Source organism: Xiphophorus hellerii, chromosome 23 (genome assembly GCF_003331165.1).
Source record: "Xiphophorus hellerii strain 12219 chromosome 23, Xiphophorus_hellerii-4.1, whole genome shotgun sequence".
Lineage (NCBI taxonomy): Eukaryota > Metazoa > Chordata > Actinopteri > Cyprinodontiformes > Poeciliidae > Xiphophorus > Xiphophorus hellerii.
This window is the reverse complement of record NC_045694.1, coordinates 23,082,123-23,095,595: the sequence shown is the minus strand read 5'-3', so window position 1 is coordinate 23,095,595 and position 13,473 is coordinate 23,082,123. Positions and strand designations below refer to the sequence as shown.

The 13,473-nt window shown below is 40.3% G+C and overlaps 1 protein-coding gene across 12 annotated transcripts in view; it reads right to left on the bottom strand.

Moving 5' to 3' along the window:
* The window catches only part of ablim3 (actin binding LIM protein family, member 3), a 52,012-nt gene continuing 38,539 nt past the window's right edge, over positions 1–13,473 (bottom strand). For 3 of the 12 annotated variants that reach the window (XM_032555012.1, XM_032555011.1, XM_032555010.1), the window contains 14 exons: positions 12,095–12,256; positions 10,594–10,623; positions 10,329–10,455; positions 9,238–9,333; positions 8,898–8,948; positions 6,215–6,349; positions 6,002–6,072; positions 5,623–5,791; positions 3,678–3,707; positions 3,310–3,365; positions 3,107–3,173; positions 2,999–3,009; positions 2,817–2,897; positions 1–1,704 (listed from right to left, as the gene is read on the bottom strand). In XM_032555012.1, coding sequence (XP_032410903.1) covers positions 1,591–1,704; positions 2,817–2,897; positions 2,999–3,009; positions 3,107–3,173; positions 3,310–3,365; positions 3,678–3,707; positions 5,623–5,791; positions 6,002–6,072; positions 6,215–6,349; positions 8,898–8,948; positions 9,238–9,333; positions 10,329–10,455; positions 10,594–10,623; positions 12,095–12,256 — 1,200 coding nt within the window. In that variant the 3' untranslated portion in view covers positions 1–1,590. The remainder of the gene's footprint in view (positions 1,705–2,816; positions 2,898–2,998; positions 3,010–3,106; positions 3,174–3,309; positions 3,366–3,677; positions 3,708–5,622; positions 5,792–6,001; positions 6,073–6,214; positions 6,350–8,897; positions 8,949–9,237; positions 9,334–10,328; positions 10,456–10,593; positions 10,624–12,094; positions 12,257–13,473) is intronic. The other 9 variants (XR_004338056.1, XM_032555013.1, XM_032555015.1 and 6 more) reach the window with 9 other exon arrangements.

The window sequence follows — 13,473 nt, the reverse complement described above, 5'->3', positions numbered from 1 at the left end:
TTGTTCTGAGTTGCAGTTTAATTTTAGTGTCAAAATCACAAAAATAACAGTATTGAAAAGAAGTCTTCAACAACCCTGGGTCTTTGTGTGGGAAAATACCTTGCTGAGTGTCTCCTGGCATGGGGATATAATTTCTGGAGCTACAAAATTCTTGGATTATCGTCCTAAAAGAATATAAATAGTAGTGAATGTAGGTTTATAAACAATGCACAACCTAAACTATCATCATCATTCTATTGGAAAGAGAAAAGAACAGGACAACAGCATCGTTATATCTTGTAAACTCAAACCTCAATTCCAGAAAACTTTATTTTATAAAAACTAAAAAAACCCAAAACATATACCGGTATGTTTTGTTTGAGACATTAATTTGGCACAAGTGCAAAGTTAACTATCTGTAGTATGTCTTGATTTATAAATTTGAGAAAATGTGAACAGTGATGCCATCAAGAAGCTATTGTCCACTATGGTGGACAATAGCCTCCCCTACTGGCAGCTCCTGGCCTGACAGTTTTACATTAATGGTTTAGTGTAAATTTTAGAAGTGAGGACAGGCTTTTATGAGGTGCCACATTTATTTATGTCACTATTCCATTCTTCATAGTATTGAATACATCTTTTGCATTTTTATTTAAATAACTGCATCGCTTAATATTTATCTGCAAAAAAAAGGGAAAAAAGCTTAATTGTGGCCCTCAAAAATGAAGATGTCAAGAAACATTCCCTTTGTACTTGTGTCTCAAATTATAGTTTAAAAGAACAGTGAAAAGATTTCCATTTCTATTAGAAGTGTGAAAACTGCACACTTTTCTGGAAATGAAGTTTTGCATTGTTCCTACTGAACTGCACATTCTTCGGTTCCAGTACAGCTGCACTACTGCTGGCCTTTAATTATTCGGCCAGCATCTTCTAAGCTGCAGATTTTCATTCTCGCGCTAATTGAAGCAGCTCACAAAAAGACATAAAAACAAAAAAGTTTGGCCCACTGCAGATGTTCTCTGTCAACTGAAGATGCTTCGTTTCGTGAGAGACAACAAAGATTGGTAACATGTCAAGAAAATGCACCCTGCACCAAAGGCGTATGCTCACACTTATTCACTCGCTCACACACTCATCCTTTAGTATCATTCACACAGATAAAGTGTCAGAAATGATATACTGTATCTACATTCTACTCCTTTGGATTGCTGGTGCTGCACAGTCGTAACTAAAAGAGCATAACAAGTAAGGCAAAGCCAAATTTCTCCACATCGTGTTTCGGTCCTGCAGCTCTGGTCACAGATGCGGTCCTGTGTAAGGGAGCACAGTCTCAACTTGGAAAAAAACAAACAAACTGCACTACAGCATGAACGTCTCTATTGCTTACATTTCAATCTAGTACACAGCTATGGCTGCACTGGCAAACATGTTCCAGTCCGTCTCTGCGCGGCGCCCCTCCACCACTGTCACCAAAAGTCCACTCTGGCTTTTGTTTGTCATGTGGCAAACAACATTTGTCAGACGTGGCAGTGGAACTGAGAAGATGCGTCTCCGTCTCATGGTGCCGTGCGACTCAACGTGTGGCAGTATTTAACACACACCTGGGTGTGACTAGAACAGCCGAGCCTGCTTCTTCAGCTCGTTCCGTTTCCACAGAGCCAACCGGTCAAAATCCTCCACGGTCATGCCGAACACCTGGATGAACTCTTCTGGGGACAGGTGGCGCTAAGACGACAGAGACGCAAAAACTGAGTTATTTTATCCTTTTTACACCTGGAATTCCTGCATATTTACTCTGCTACTATTTAAAGCTATGTGCATTCAACAAGTAATGACATCTCATTGAACTTTTTGAGATTTTGTAGTGTAGCAGCGGCAGATTTTAATGGATTTTTAGACCAACACAAAGTGGAGCCTACTTTGAAGTGGAAGCAAAATGGTATATTAGTCTAGAAAAGTTTTATCAATAAAAATCTGAGAAGGGTGGTGTGCATATGTATTCATTTAATCTGATATCCCTAAAGTAAAATCTTGGGCAAAATTGCCTTCTGAAGCCACCTGATTAGTAAACAGGGTCCATATTTATGGAATTTAATTGTAGTAAAAACACAAGTAAATGGTAAAATGGTAAATGGACTGAACTTATATAGCGCTTTTCCAGTCATTTTTTGACCACTCAAAGCGCTTTACACTAGAGTCACATTCACCCAGTCGCGCTCACAAACACGCACACATTTATACACCGATACGCAGATCGGTAGGCAATTTTAAAGTATTATGAGAAGCCCTCAAAAGATTTATTTAAATTGTTCACAACAAAGCATATCTAAGTGCTACAATGACCCAGTAAAAGTTCAATCTGTTAGGTATTCATAGATACTCATCTGATCCGAATGAGCTTAAGCTCATAAAAACATTACAATCAATGCTGAAAGCTGGTAGACGGATGCACCAAAAGTTGCAGCTGCATTTCTAGCTGGCTAAGCTGTTCTACCAAAAAAAAAAAAAAAAAAACTTTGAGAAACTAAAAAACTTTTCAAGCACATGTATACTATTTTGTCCACAACTGTGGATTACTTTGGGTTTCCAATCCTATAAAATCTCAAAAATTTGGTGTGGCTGAAATGAGACAAAATGTGACAAGATTTAAATGTGCGACCACTTTGCGCTTTTTCTTTTTGTAAAGGTACAAGAGGGGTGTACTTTTACTAATTTAGAGTACAAATGACAAAATCAAATCAAAAAAAAAAGCATTAATCTGTTAATTTTACTGCAACCTTTAAAATCTTAGACTATACCTTTAATTTTGCAGGCTTTATGTTCCCAGCGTTACTTACTTCCAGTCTCGCTCTGTCGACGTCTTTAGGCAGCTTATTCCGCCCTCTGGTGGTGACGATGAGTGATTCATATGGATAAACCTGCCGAGAAGGAAAGTTCTTTTAATCATTTCAGGAATCTGGGCCAAATAACTTTTTCATTATGTTTATGAAAGAAAATGAAAACAATTTTCTAACCGTACCTTATACTCAGCTGCAAGAAAAGATAAACAGATTAAAGAGATTAAAGGTTTGGGTTAATTGCTTCAATCTGACAAAGGTTTGGTGTTATAAAGTCCAATTAAAATTACCTCTACTTCCCCAGTTGACCTCGCTGCCGTCGTCATACTGATACTGGTAGCAATCTGCGCTCTGAGGCTGCAGGTGCAAGGAAGGAAATTGAGATTAACAAAAATAATTGCTTTTGGGAATTCCCATGAAAAACACCTCATTAATGTAAAAATAGGTGAAAATAGATGATTAAAATTAGCTTTGGAGTGCAATCTGATCTCACCCGCTGAATACCATTGCGCCTATATCCTGGTAGTGATGCTGACTTGCAACCAAAATCTAAAGAATGGTCAAAAAACACACAATTAATAAATTAAAGAATTGTACATTGTACAAATCCAGCATTAAATGCTGGATTTGGCCAGGAGATGGTGATCGCCACCAATAATAATAAAAAAAGATCAAATTCCAGATGTGGGAACTGAGGCTTGGATGATTCAGTAGAAATTATTTATGAACCAACATGAGCTGAACAGCTACTAAACAAACAAAGTATCAACAACAATAAAGAGAAAGCTAGCACCTTAAAGTATGTCACAGTAGTGTTTGGCAGAGACTGAACACATTTAGATACAATGAAGACAAACTCACCACTATCAGCGCTGTACTGAGATCTTGGTGCTGTGGGACAAAGATCACACAATTATATTCTATCTTAGCTATTCTAAGACAGAAAGGACAAGTATCTGATTAGTCAGAGGCCCAGAAAAGACCATGAAATGTAGCTCTTTAGAGGCTCAGTGAGTAATGGAAACAAAACACACACAGATACATTGCTGAATATGTTTGGGGGATTTTTGCTTCTTTTCACCATGCTCTGTTCAGTGGTTTTCCCTCCCATGTGGAAAACGGCTTTAATGAGAGATCTTAGTGCCCATAAATAAAACAGGACAAGGAGTTGGCAGCTGTGAATACAAGACAGTGTGATAAATACAAAGATAGAGATTTTTAAAAAGTAGTCCATGGAGAGCAAACTTGTTTATGTGAAATGGTGTAAAAGAGGGAAGCAAGTATTTCAGTCGTACAGAAGGCAAACTGGTATCAGAAAGATAAGTAGGAGTGTGCAGGATCCCCGAAGCTTAGATTAAAATTTAAAAAGAAATTGCTTCAGATCTCCCATTTGAAAATATCTTAAAGGGTATATCTCACAATCTTTACAAATGTATTAACACGAGCATTGATGCAAAACACAGTGAAGGGAATGAACCACTTACAAAGATGAAAGTAGTGACGGCAAAGTTTGCAGTTTGAATTTCAGTTTTCAAAGTGAATATTATTTTGTGTGGTTTGTGCAGTAATGAAGAGGAAGTCAATAGAAATGCTGTATGAGTGGAGCGGCTGAGAGACCCAACAAACCAGTACTCTATGGAAGGATTTAAAAGGCCTCCATGGTGAGCGCAGCCTGCTTAGAATTCGCCATGACAGGAAAAGTACACTTGTGACAAAAAAGTGTGGATTGAAACACTAAAGTTTTGGTACCATTCAGATAGATGTTGCTAATCTCTTCTAGTTGTGACCCCTACAGTTACGCTCATGCCCAGGGTCATAAGCACTTTGATTCCTTTCAACAACTTTCACTAGAACTCAACTCAACTCACTGCAGTGATTACGAAGCTCTCACTGTACTCCACTAAAACAAACTAAATTTTACTTGGCACAGCTCCTCTACAGTCTTTAGACTTGAGTTCCTCAACATCGTCTGTAGTCTGTTCCCCCCCAAAATGTCTTTTAAGACATTTCAAGCTAAAAATACAACACAGAGATTAGAAAGGAAGTTAAAGGCCACCCAGCAACCTCTGTGGTCTGGCTGTTTATTCCTGCTGAAGGAATCTAGAACCAGAGGAATGCACTACGCTGTGTCCACGTTCCTCAGGTGTATGTCGTTACCTTCCAGACAATCCAAGACTCCAGTTGTTTCATAATACCGAGCCAAAAGGTGTTCGCAGCAGAGGCACTGGTTCTGGTGGGCGACAAGTAATCCATAACTGTGTTTGTGGATTGATTTCCTGCACTGATGATCTTCGTAGCGTGGCCACACAAATTAACATATCGGTGTCCTTTTTGTCAAGGAAGGAAGATCATCATATAAGGTCACATCCTTCTATTTTAGGTGTGACATCTGTTTTAAGTGGGTTTTTTTCTGCTTTTTTAAAACTAATTGAAAGGCAGGCTTTTATTTATTTATACTTCACACTGTCAAGATTTTTTTTGTTTTCTTCTTAATACTATAATAGTACATGCATTTTAACATACGCTGTACTCAGACAATCAAGCTATTCTTACTTTACTACTCTTCTATCTCCCCCCCTCACCGCCTACACCAGCGATGATCCCGTGTCACAACCTCGCTGCCCCTCCGCCTACAGCCCACTGAAAACAGATTTATTTTGAAGCTCATAAAACGCTGTTGTTCAAATGTTTTTGTGCATGGGCCGGGGCGAGGCGGTACAGAAGCGCGCCCAGAGATCATGAACTTTAAGGCAGAAAGTGGAAGGAGAGCCAGAGTGCAGGGGGAGAAGGGCGGGGTTGTCCTCACAGCCATTGACGGTGTTGTTGTACGCCGTTGTGCCGTAGCCTGTCGTGTTCAGCGTTTCTTTGCTCCCGCAACGAGAATTCCTCGCGCTGCCCCAGGGGTCGTTGTCATAGGAACCAGATCTCGCTTTCATCTCCTCCTTGAGAATCATCCGTCCGATGCCACTCCCAATCTTTAAAGGAAAGAGAGTGGAGGATGGGAAAACGGGGGCAGGAGAAAATGAGAAGACAAGGAAGACTTTTAACTCCATAAATACAAGAAGTGACTTTTGGCGTCATAAAAAAAATGCTTTTTTTTTTTTTTTTTTTTTGATTCTTTGCAGAGAACTGTCACTTTAATCACTTTCTGAAGAAAGGGAGAGAGAAAACAGTGGAGCTCTCACTCTTTGAAGACCCTGACTCCAACTCTCTTCATCGCCTCCTGTCGAGAAGCGTCGCCGTGGCACCCGGTAGGCTGAGAGAGAGAAATGACATAAAAGAGATTTCCCGTATATGAAAATGTAGCTCAGAGTAAAGAAAACAGCAACAACAAAGTGAGCGAGTGAAGAAAATAATGAAATAAAGAACGAATACGAAGCAGCTTGACGGTTCGTTACCTCTCGGGGAGCTGGTGTACGGGTAATAGTCCGACTCCGACTGTGTGTATGGCTCTGGAGAGTAGGTGGACAGGCTGGAGGACCGGAGGATATCCTCACTTGTTCTGCTTTTAGTGGCTGATTCCACATGATTGTCTGGAACAAAGAGAGAAAAAAAAAACATACAGTTAAAAGTCATTCATATATGTAACTATCACTTAACATTAAATACCATTTAACAGCATGATTCTTAATACCTTGTCAGATTATGATGACAAACCTCCAAATCACGCACTCTGAAGAGCTTTAAAACTGATCGATTTTTACTGCAGTTCGACAATGTCTTACTGCAATTTAGAGAAAAATCTAACCTGTCATTCAAGTAAATTTAATCAGTACAAGGAAAACAAGCCTACAGGGTAAGAGATGCTCTGCTGTAGTTAACAATTTCTATGACGTCCTCTTCCATATTCATCCTTTGTTTTGTGCCACACGCAAAGGGAGTGTTTGAAATTTGAAACAGAAAGACTAAATCTTAGTCTAGTTAAAGTGCTAATATTGTTTGTCAAACTCTGCACATTACATTTGTGTTGGCAATATAGAAAAGGCTTTTCTTGTCCAGGCTAGTGCGGTGTTCGAGAGAAACGGTCACAAATTACTGAATAAAAGTTGTGGACATTAAAAATATATATAAACAGAAAAATTACTATTTTATTCCATAGCAATTTTTAGACAAGCTAATCTGTGTGGCTCTGAGCATTTTGCAAATAAAAATGTGTCAATACCAAATGGAGCTACTCGAGTTAACGATTGAGTTTGCTCATACACTCTGTGATTATACTGAACAGATAATCATAAATGAATTAAAGAAAAATATTGCTTTATTAAACTTGTTCTCAGTCTGGAAAGCTTTTCCAGCATTTTAGCATAAATCACTTTCAAACAGATGGCTTTACTGGAAAAACGAAAACAAAACAGCCAGCTAGTGTAATTTTACACTACATTTTCCCAGTTGTCATATGTGGCGTTTTCACTGTCAGCGGAGATCAATATTTTCAGCCAATGGCAGGACAACAATTCGGATTAAAGTGGGTTCAGTTACAGCTTAGCCCGAAGTACACGGTCGTTTTACAAGCACCACAATGCCATGACACTGATGCCGCTCTGCACTCGAGCGCAGTCGATGGATGTAAATGGGCGATAACACGTGCACTGTAACGCCACGTAGATCACTCTTCATTCTGCCGGCCATTAACCACAGCAGCCCCCGATCTATAACCCATTGAATACCTGTGTGCATGACAAATGATGCCACGCTCGTCTTTACGACACATTCAGTACTTTCGGCTCAACTGAACGCCAACGGACACGCAGGCACACACACACACACACACACGCACACAAATCATCTATCCACTGAGACTTGAGTTAAACAGCGAGAGGAGGGGGATACTTACAGAGGCAAGGTCACCGCGCAAAGTGGAGCAGAGGGTGGAGGGAAGTGAATAAAAGTGATTGGATGCAATAAAAAAAGAAGGCAAAAAGAAAAGGGAAACATTATTGGAGCATCCCTGAGGGAGGTGTGAGAATGTGACAGCTTTGTTCGGATGAGCACAAAGCCGGGAAGGCTTTCCACGCGGCCTTTTTTCATCGTGTGTTGCAAGCTGGCTATGTGATTCATTCATTACTGGCCTTGATGTAAAAAAAACCAACAAAAAAATAGAAAAAACAGATTTAAGGTCTAAATCTGTGAAGATCTAAATTTAAAGAATTAAATAATGAACGCCATTTAAGCAGGCATAAAGGACACTTAGGATTCATGATACGAGGTAAAGGGTTAAAAATTTCCGAAAAATCCTGACTTCCAAGGAAAACATTTTGACCAGTGATGAAATAATCTTTCAAGCTGAGAAGCACAGGGGGTAGACGACGTCTATTCACGGGTCGACACGCTCACAGCACAGACGAGCATGCAGGACAAGGGTGGAGATAAACCATCGTCAGTCTGCAGATCCTGTGACTCTCAGCTGAAGAAGCCTTTTGGAGTGCAGTGTGACGAGAGGACAGCGAATCTTTTAATTATGCACTGAAGCATGCTATACAGACGGCGGAATAGCATTTGAGTTTAATGATTTGTGAAAAATGAATAAAAAGCATCTTGTGTTAACTACGCCAGTGTGCCAGCTGGATAAACGACGGCACAAATGCACAGCTAAGATCGCCAACATGTCTGTCGGCTGGGAAATACAGTAAATGGACTCGTGAGCCAAAAAGAGGTTGCTTTTCTAATTCGGTTTTACACCGTTTTCTGTTTGGCTCCATTCTGTTCTCGGAGGACTAACTGGTTGTCACGCCTGAGCAAAAACCTTCCTTCATTCCTATCCCTCTCCACTTTACTTTCCTGTCGAGAACTTGTCATGGACTGCGTGCAGAAGTAGGATCTTAATGTTTCTGGCATGCACATGAAACACAGCTCTTCCACATTTAGCTACTGCCACAAATGCAAATGACATCACAGATCCTTTTCCCCCGGCTCTGAGAACAAACTCAGCAAGTGCGTTTCTGAATTCTTGCTGCAAAGCGGGGTTATACGCTACGACGATGCCGAGGAGGAGCATCGGGGGAAGCTGAAGAGCACGACCACGGCACAACTAAACTGACAGGACGGGAGGGTAGGCCGAGGCGGGACCGAACTAAACTGTACCCGTTCTCTTATAGATGGGCGGCTTCCTGTAGATGTTGGGATCCCCTGTGGCTGAGGAGAGAAACAGGAGACGAAGAGGTGAAACGTGGAGGAGCGTCAAAAGGGAGAGGCTGTGAATTTCTACTGGGTTTGCGGGGTGGAAGATAGAAGGCAGGGAAATTAACGAACAAGAATTTGTTGCAAAGAGACACGACTTGGTCATATTTTGCCACCCGCACAACAACAATAGTCAGAATGCTTTGGCATTAGCAAACCGCGACTGATGGCATCCACTGAAAAGAAAAGAAAAGAAAAGTTGAGAGAGGTGGAGGCTGCAGTGGGGGGAGATGTGAAGGCCTACCTGGAACATGAAAATGTTTAGGGGGCTGGTTTGTGGTGGGTGTGCTTGATCGCCCCTCTTGGCCATAACAGGGTGAACTCCTGCCACTCTCAGAGCCTGTAGCCAGCCACAGCCAGTCAGAGTAAAGGAGACATGAGCATGAGGAAAAGGTGCTGACACATGCGAATGAAATGTGCTCAGATATTTGTTAACATTTGCAAATGAGCAAGAATAACTTTTCCACTTGTGTAATGTAAAGTACTATTGAGCTTGTTTACAGAATAGCTTTCCAATTGCAGGATCAACGGTGCCACTGCACAAGTGTAAGAGTAACATGAAATGTCAGCAAAGGAGCAAATCCAGCAAATGAAGCAGCCAAACAAGTATAGCAACATTCTGTTATCAGGAGGTAAGCTATACTGTCCCCATTAGCATTATTTAGGGCTTTTGTAACTAGTGAAAAGGCATGTTGATGGTAAAGTCATGAAAATAGGGAGTACATGGGCATTTTCTGTAATTCCGCAGTATTAGAACTACACAGTTCCTATAAAACATTCATACCCTTGAACTGTTTTTGTTTCATCAATTTCCAACCACAAACATCACTGCATTTATAGGGATTTTATGTGACAGGCCGACATGACTGACTAATTTGACCATTTTTCTTTGCCCAAGCTCAGTCAGGCTGAAAGAGGAGCATCTGTAAGTCCTGTTACAAATTGTTTATTATATTTAGGTCGGTACTTTGGACCATAAATGAATGTGCGCCGATTTAAACAACTCCATAGTACCTCTGACTGTCCGTTTGGAGTTATTCTTATGCAGGAATGCAAAACTCTGATGTCTTTTGCAGCCTCTAAAAGCTTTTCTTCGACTGGCATCCAGTGGTTAGCTCTTTCCGTCCTCCTTTTTAATTGGACCAGCTTCCCTGTCCTTTGCTGAAGAAAAGCATCCCCAGAGAATGGTGTTGCCGTCATAATACCTGGTGGTCTGTCACATAAATTCCCAATAAAATTAATTTAAGTTTGTGGTTAAGACCTAAAAACAATAGTTTTGATAGGTATTGTAAAAAAAACAAGAAAACAATTTGAGTTACACACTACTTTTCTTACCAGGGTAGCCAAAGTGCTGTGGAGAGTGAGGCATGATGGGTGACATGCCTTGACGACTGTATGTCGGGGAGTCAATATAACCTGGAATGGGGCATCGGAGCTGCTTTGCATCCGGATGGTCATAATCCTACAGTGACAAATAAATTAAGTTATGTATCAGCTCATAGGGGTGTAAGAATAAAGAACAACAAACCACAGAAACTCTGACAACAGTTTACTTATTGGAACCCGCTCTTCCACTTGGATTCAAACCAAAAACGCTTACCTGAGAATACGGAGAGAGATTTCCAAGGGACTGCGGAACCAATGGAGACAGACAGTAACATTTTAGACTCAAATGTAAATTAAATGAACATTATGCTGTATGTCTCATGTATTAATACCTGAGACACAGGTATTAAATAAAAATCTACAGTTTTCTTATAAACCCAAGTGTTTGCTGCTGCAAACCAAAGATCACAAAACTGAGAAAAAGTTTGGTTAAAATACTATCTGGACAGACACCAGATACTTTTGGGTCAAGTCTGCATGATTAATGGAAAAGTTCATGATTTCAAGTGGAAATCAAATTACAAAATCCATGTTATAGTAACTATTACCATATTTTACAACCAGTGTGGTATCCTTTTTAAGTCAATCACATCGTTTGAAAGTGAAATGTAATTTTGCCAGATCGTAAGGCAATTCTCCCAAAAACCTTTAGAATATTTTAGCTAGACCAGGATATTTTTATTGAAACAAAATGCTTCTGCTCTATAGTTTGTCCCTTAACCTGGACAAAAATATACAAGAGACTGTTGTGACATGTAGAAATAATTTGTACAGCTCCCTCCAGATTTGTTTCTTGATTTCCTCCCAGAAAAGTTTTGGTCTTGTGTTTTCATCACTTTTGGAGAAACATCCAATCTTTGTAAAGTTACGATTGTCTCCTTGTCCTGACAAATACCTTTGGACAATGATATTCTATTCATCATTTCAAGTTCTTTTAAACCCTGGGTTTAGCTAGAGGATGCAAATGAGCAAATGTCATGATAATCCTTTTTAGGAAGCTTAAGTTTACTTCGGGTTAATTCAAGCGGTCATACATGTGTGGTGTGTGTACCCAAAAAGACCAAATGATGAAACTGAAGCAAAAGGTGCAGAAAAAAAATAAAACAAACAAACAAAAACAACATTTGTCAGATATGCAACCAGGTTTTCCAGATTATTTACTCAAACACATTTTATTTGTTTTTCAGTCAAATGTTGCAGGATATGTGTCCAATAACACAATTTGTTATGGTCTTGAATCCACTGTGTTTCCTATTTATAAAGGATAAAGCTAATCATGTTTCAGGTGGTACATCAGTGACTGACAGGAAAAAAAAAACTGCAGCATTTGGAACATCACTAATGAGCGAACCAGGTTCGACATTATCACAGTGCTAATGTAGACAATGTATTGCTGATGAAATAAAATCCCTTTTTCTTTCTGCACCTTGAAGTTGCCTAGTTTTTAAGCAGATTTTAACAAAGTGTCAGTCTGGGATATGGTACCAATGGCTGAACTTACATGACCTGAATTTGCATCGAAGGAAGTCATATAAATTCATGAACATTTTGTGGTCACTCATTTACCAATAAATATAGTCATAATATTAAAATGTCATGTTTTGCCAAAAAAAAAAAAAACTGATCTAAACCAGAAATCTTAAAAAATCTTAAAAAGGAAAATAGATGGGAACAGCACAATGGTTCATTAGACAACAAGTGTGTGGCAGCAGTACCTCCCCATAGGTGAAAGTGTCTAGCCTTTCATCAGAGGTGTATCTGTGGTATGGCTGGTATGAGGAGGATATGAGATCTGGCTGCTGGACCTCATATATGGCCTTGACCTTTGGCAGGGCAGCAAGGTCCTTATAATCAAAGATCTCATTCTCCACTCTGGCCTGGAGAGAGGACACACACCCACCGACCACAGACAGAGACAGCAGCAACAAGACAAGACGGTCAACCACATGGACAACGAATGGTCACACGTTACGATGCGAGCTCCAGTGGCAGCGAGGAGCAACGGAAGCTAATCAAGCATGCACAAGCCAAAAAAAGAAAAAGAATAAACAGACAAACAAACACATGCACACAGCAGAGCTTGGCAGAGCTGCGAGCTGTTGACCACAGGGAGCTGGGCTTTTGTCGGAAATAAGGACGGAGAAGCACAGACAGTCACAAGCAGGAGGAAGGAGGAGAGAAGGAGAGGAGACAGTACGCACGACACGCTTGCTTACACTGCGATTCTCCATCATCCATCACCTTAAACAGAAAGGTCATTGATTATGTGAGAGGAGCAGAGTAAGGAAGGGCAGGGAGCAGCGAGCCCTGCACGCATGCAGGCGTGTGCTGACATGCAAATGTAGCTGTCATATAGAGCAACACTCAGCAGAGTGCCAAGTAGCAGGCTGATGGCTGTTAAAACGATGGACCTGATCCAACTCTGAGCTCTGCGCAGTGACAACTGTTACATTTATTGTTTTCTGCACCTCTGCATATCCGCTCAGCTCTTATTAAACATCGAAAATTGCTTTCACACTATGTTACATAGATGACCAAATATACATCTTCAGTGACTGGGGAAGTTCTAACTGTATTTCACTTGTTAACCCCACTTAACTCCACACTAGAGATCATTTATCTATACGCTCAGGGGAGTTTTATATTGCCTTTCCAAAGTTTTCACACCCATTTGAGTCATTTGCTTATATTACAACCTTAAATTCCAGCTCTTTGTATTAGGGTTTAATGTGACACACCAACAGAAAGTAGCACATAATTGTGAAGTGGCAAAACAAAAACGTTTTTCAAACTCTTTACATAGAAAGACCTAAAAAAAAAGGAATCACGTAGTAAGGCTGTGCAAGTTTGTGGTCCAGTCACATGAGACTTAAGTATAACTTCCTGACTCACAAAAACATTATTATAGATGACAACTTTTATGTCATCTCCACTGTTAAGTATGATGGTGAAAACATCAAGTTGTGGGGAGGCTTTTCTGTACAATGAATCAGGAAGATGACCAGAGGTGCTGCAAAAGCCAGATAATCCCAAATACAGAGTAATTCTGGAAGAAGAATCGTTAGAGACTGCAAAATACTTGAGTTGGTTGGCA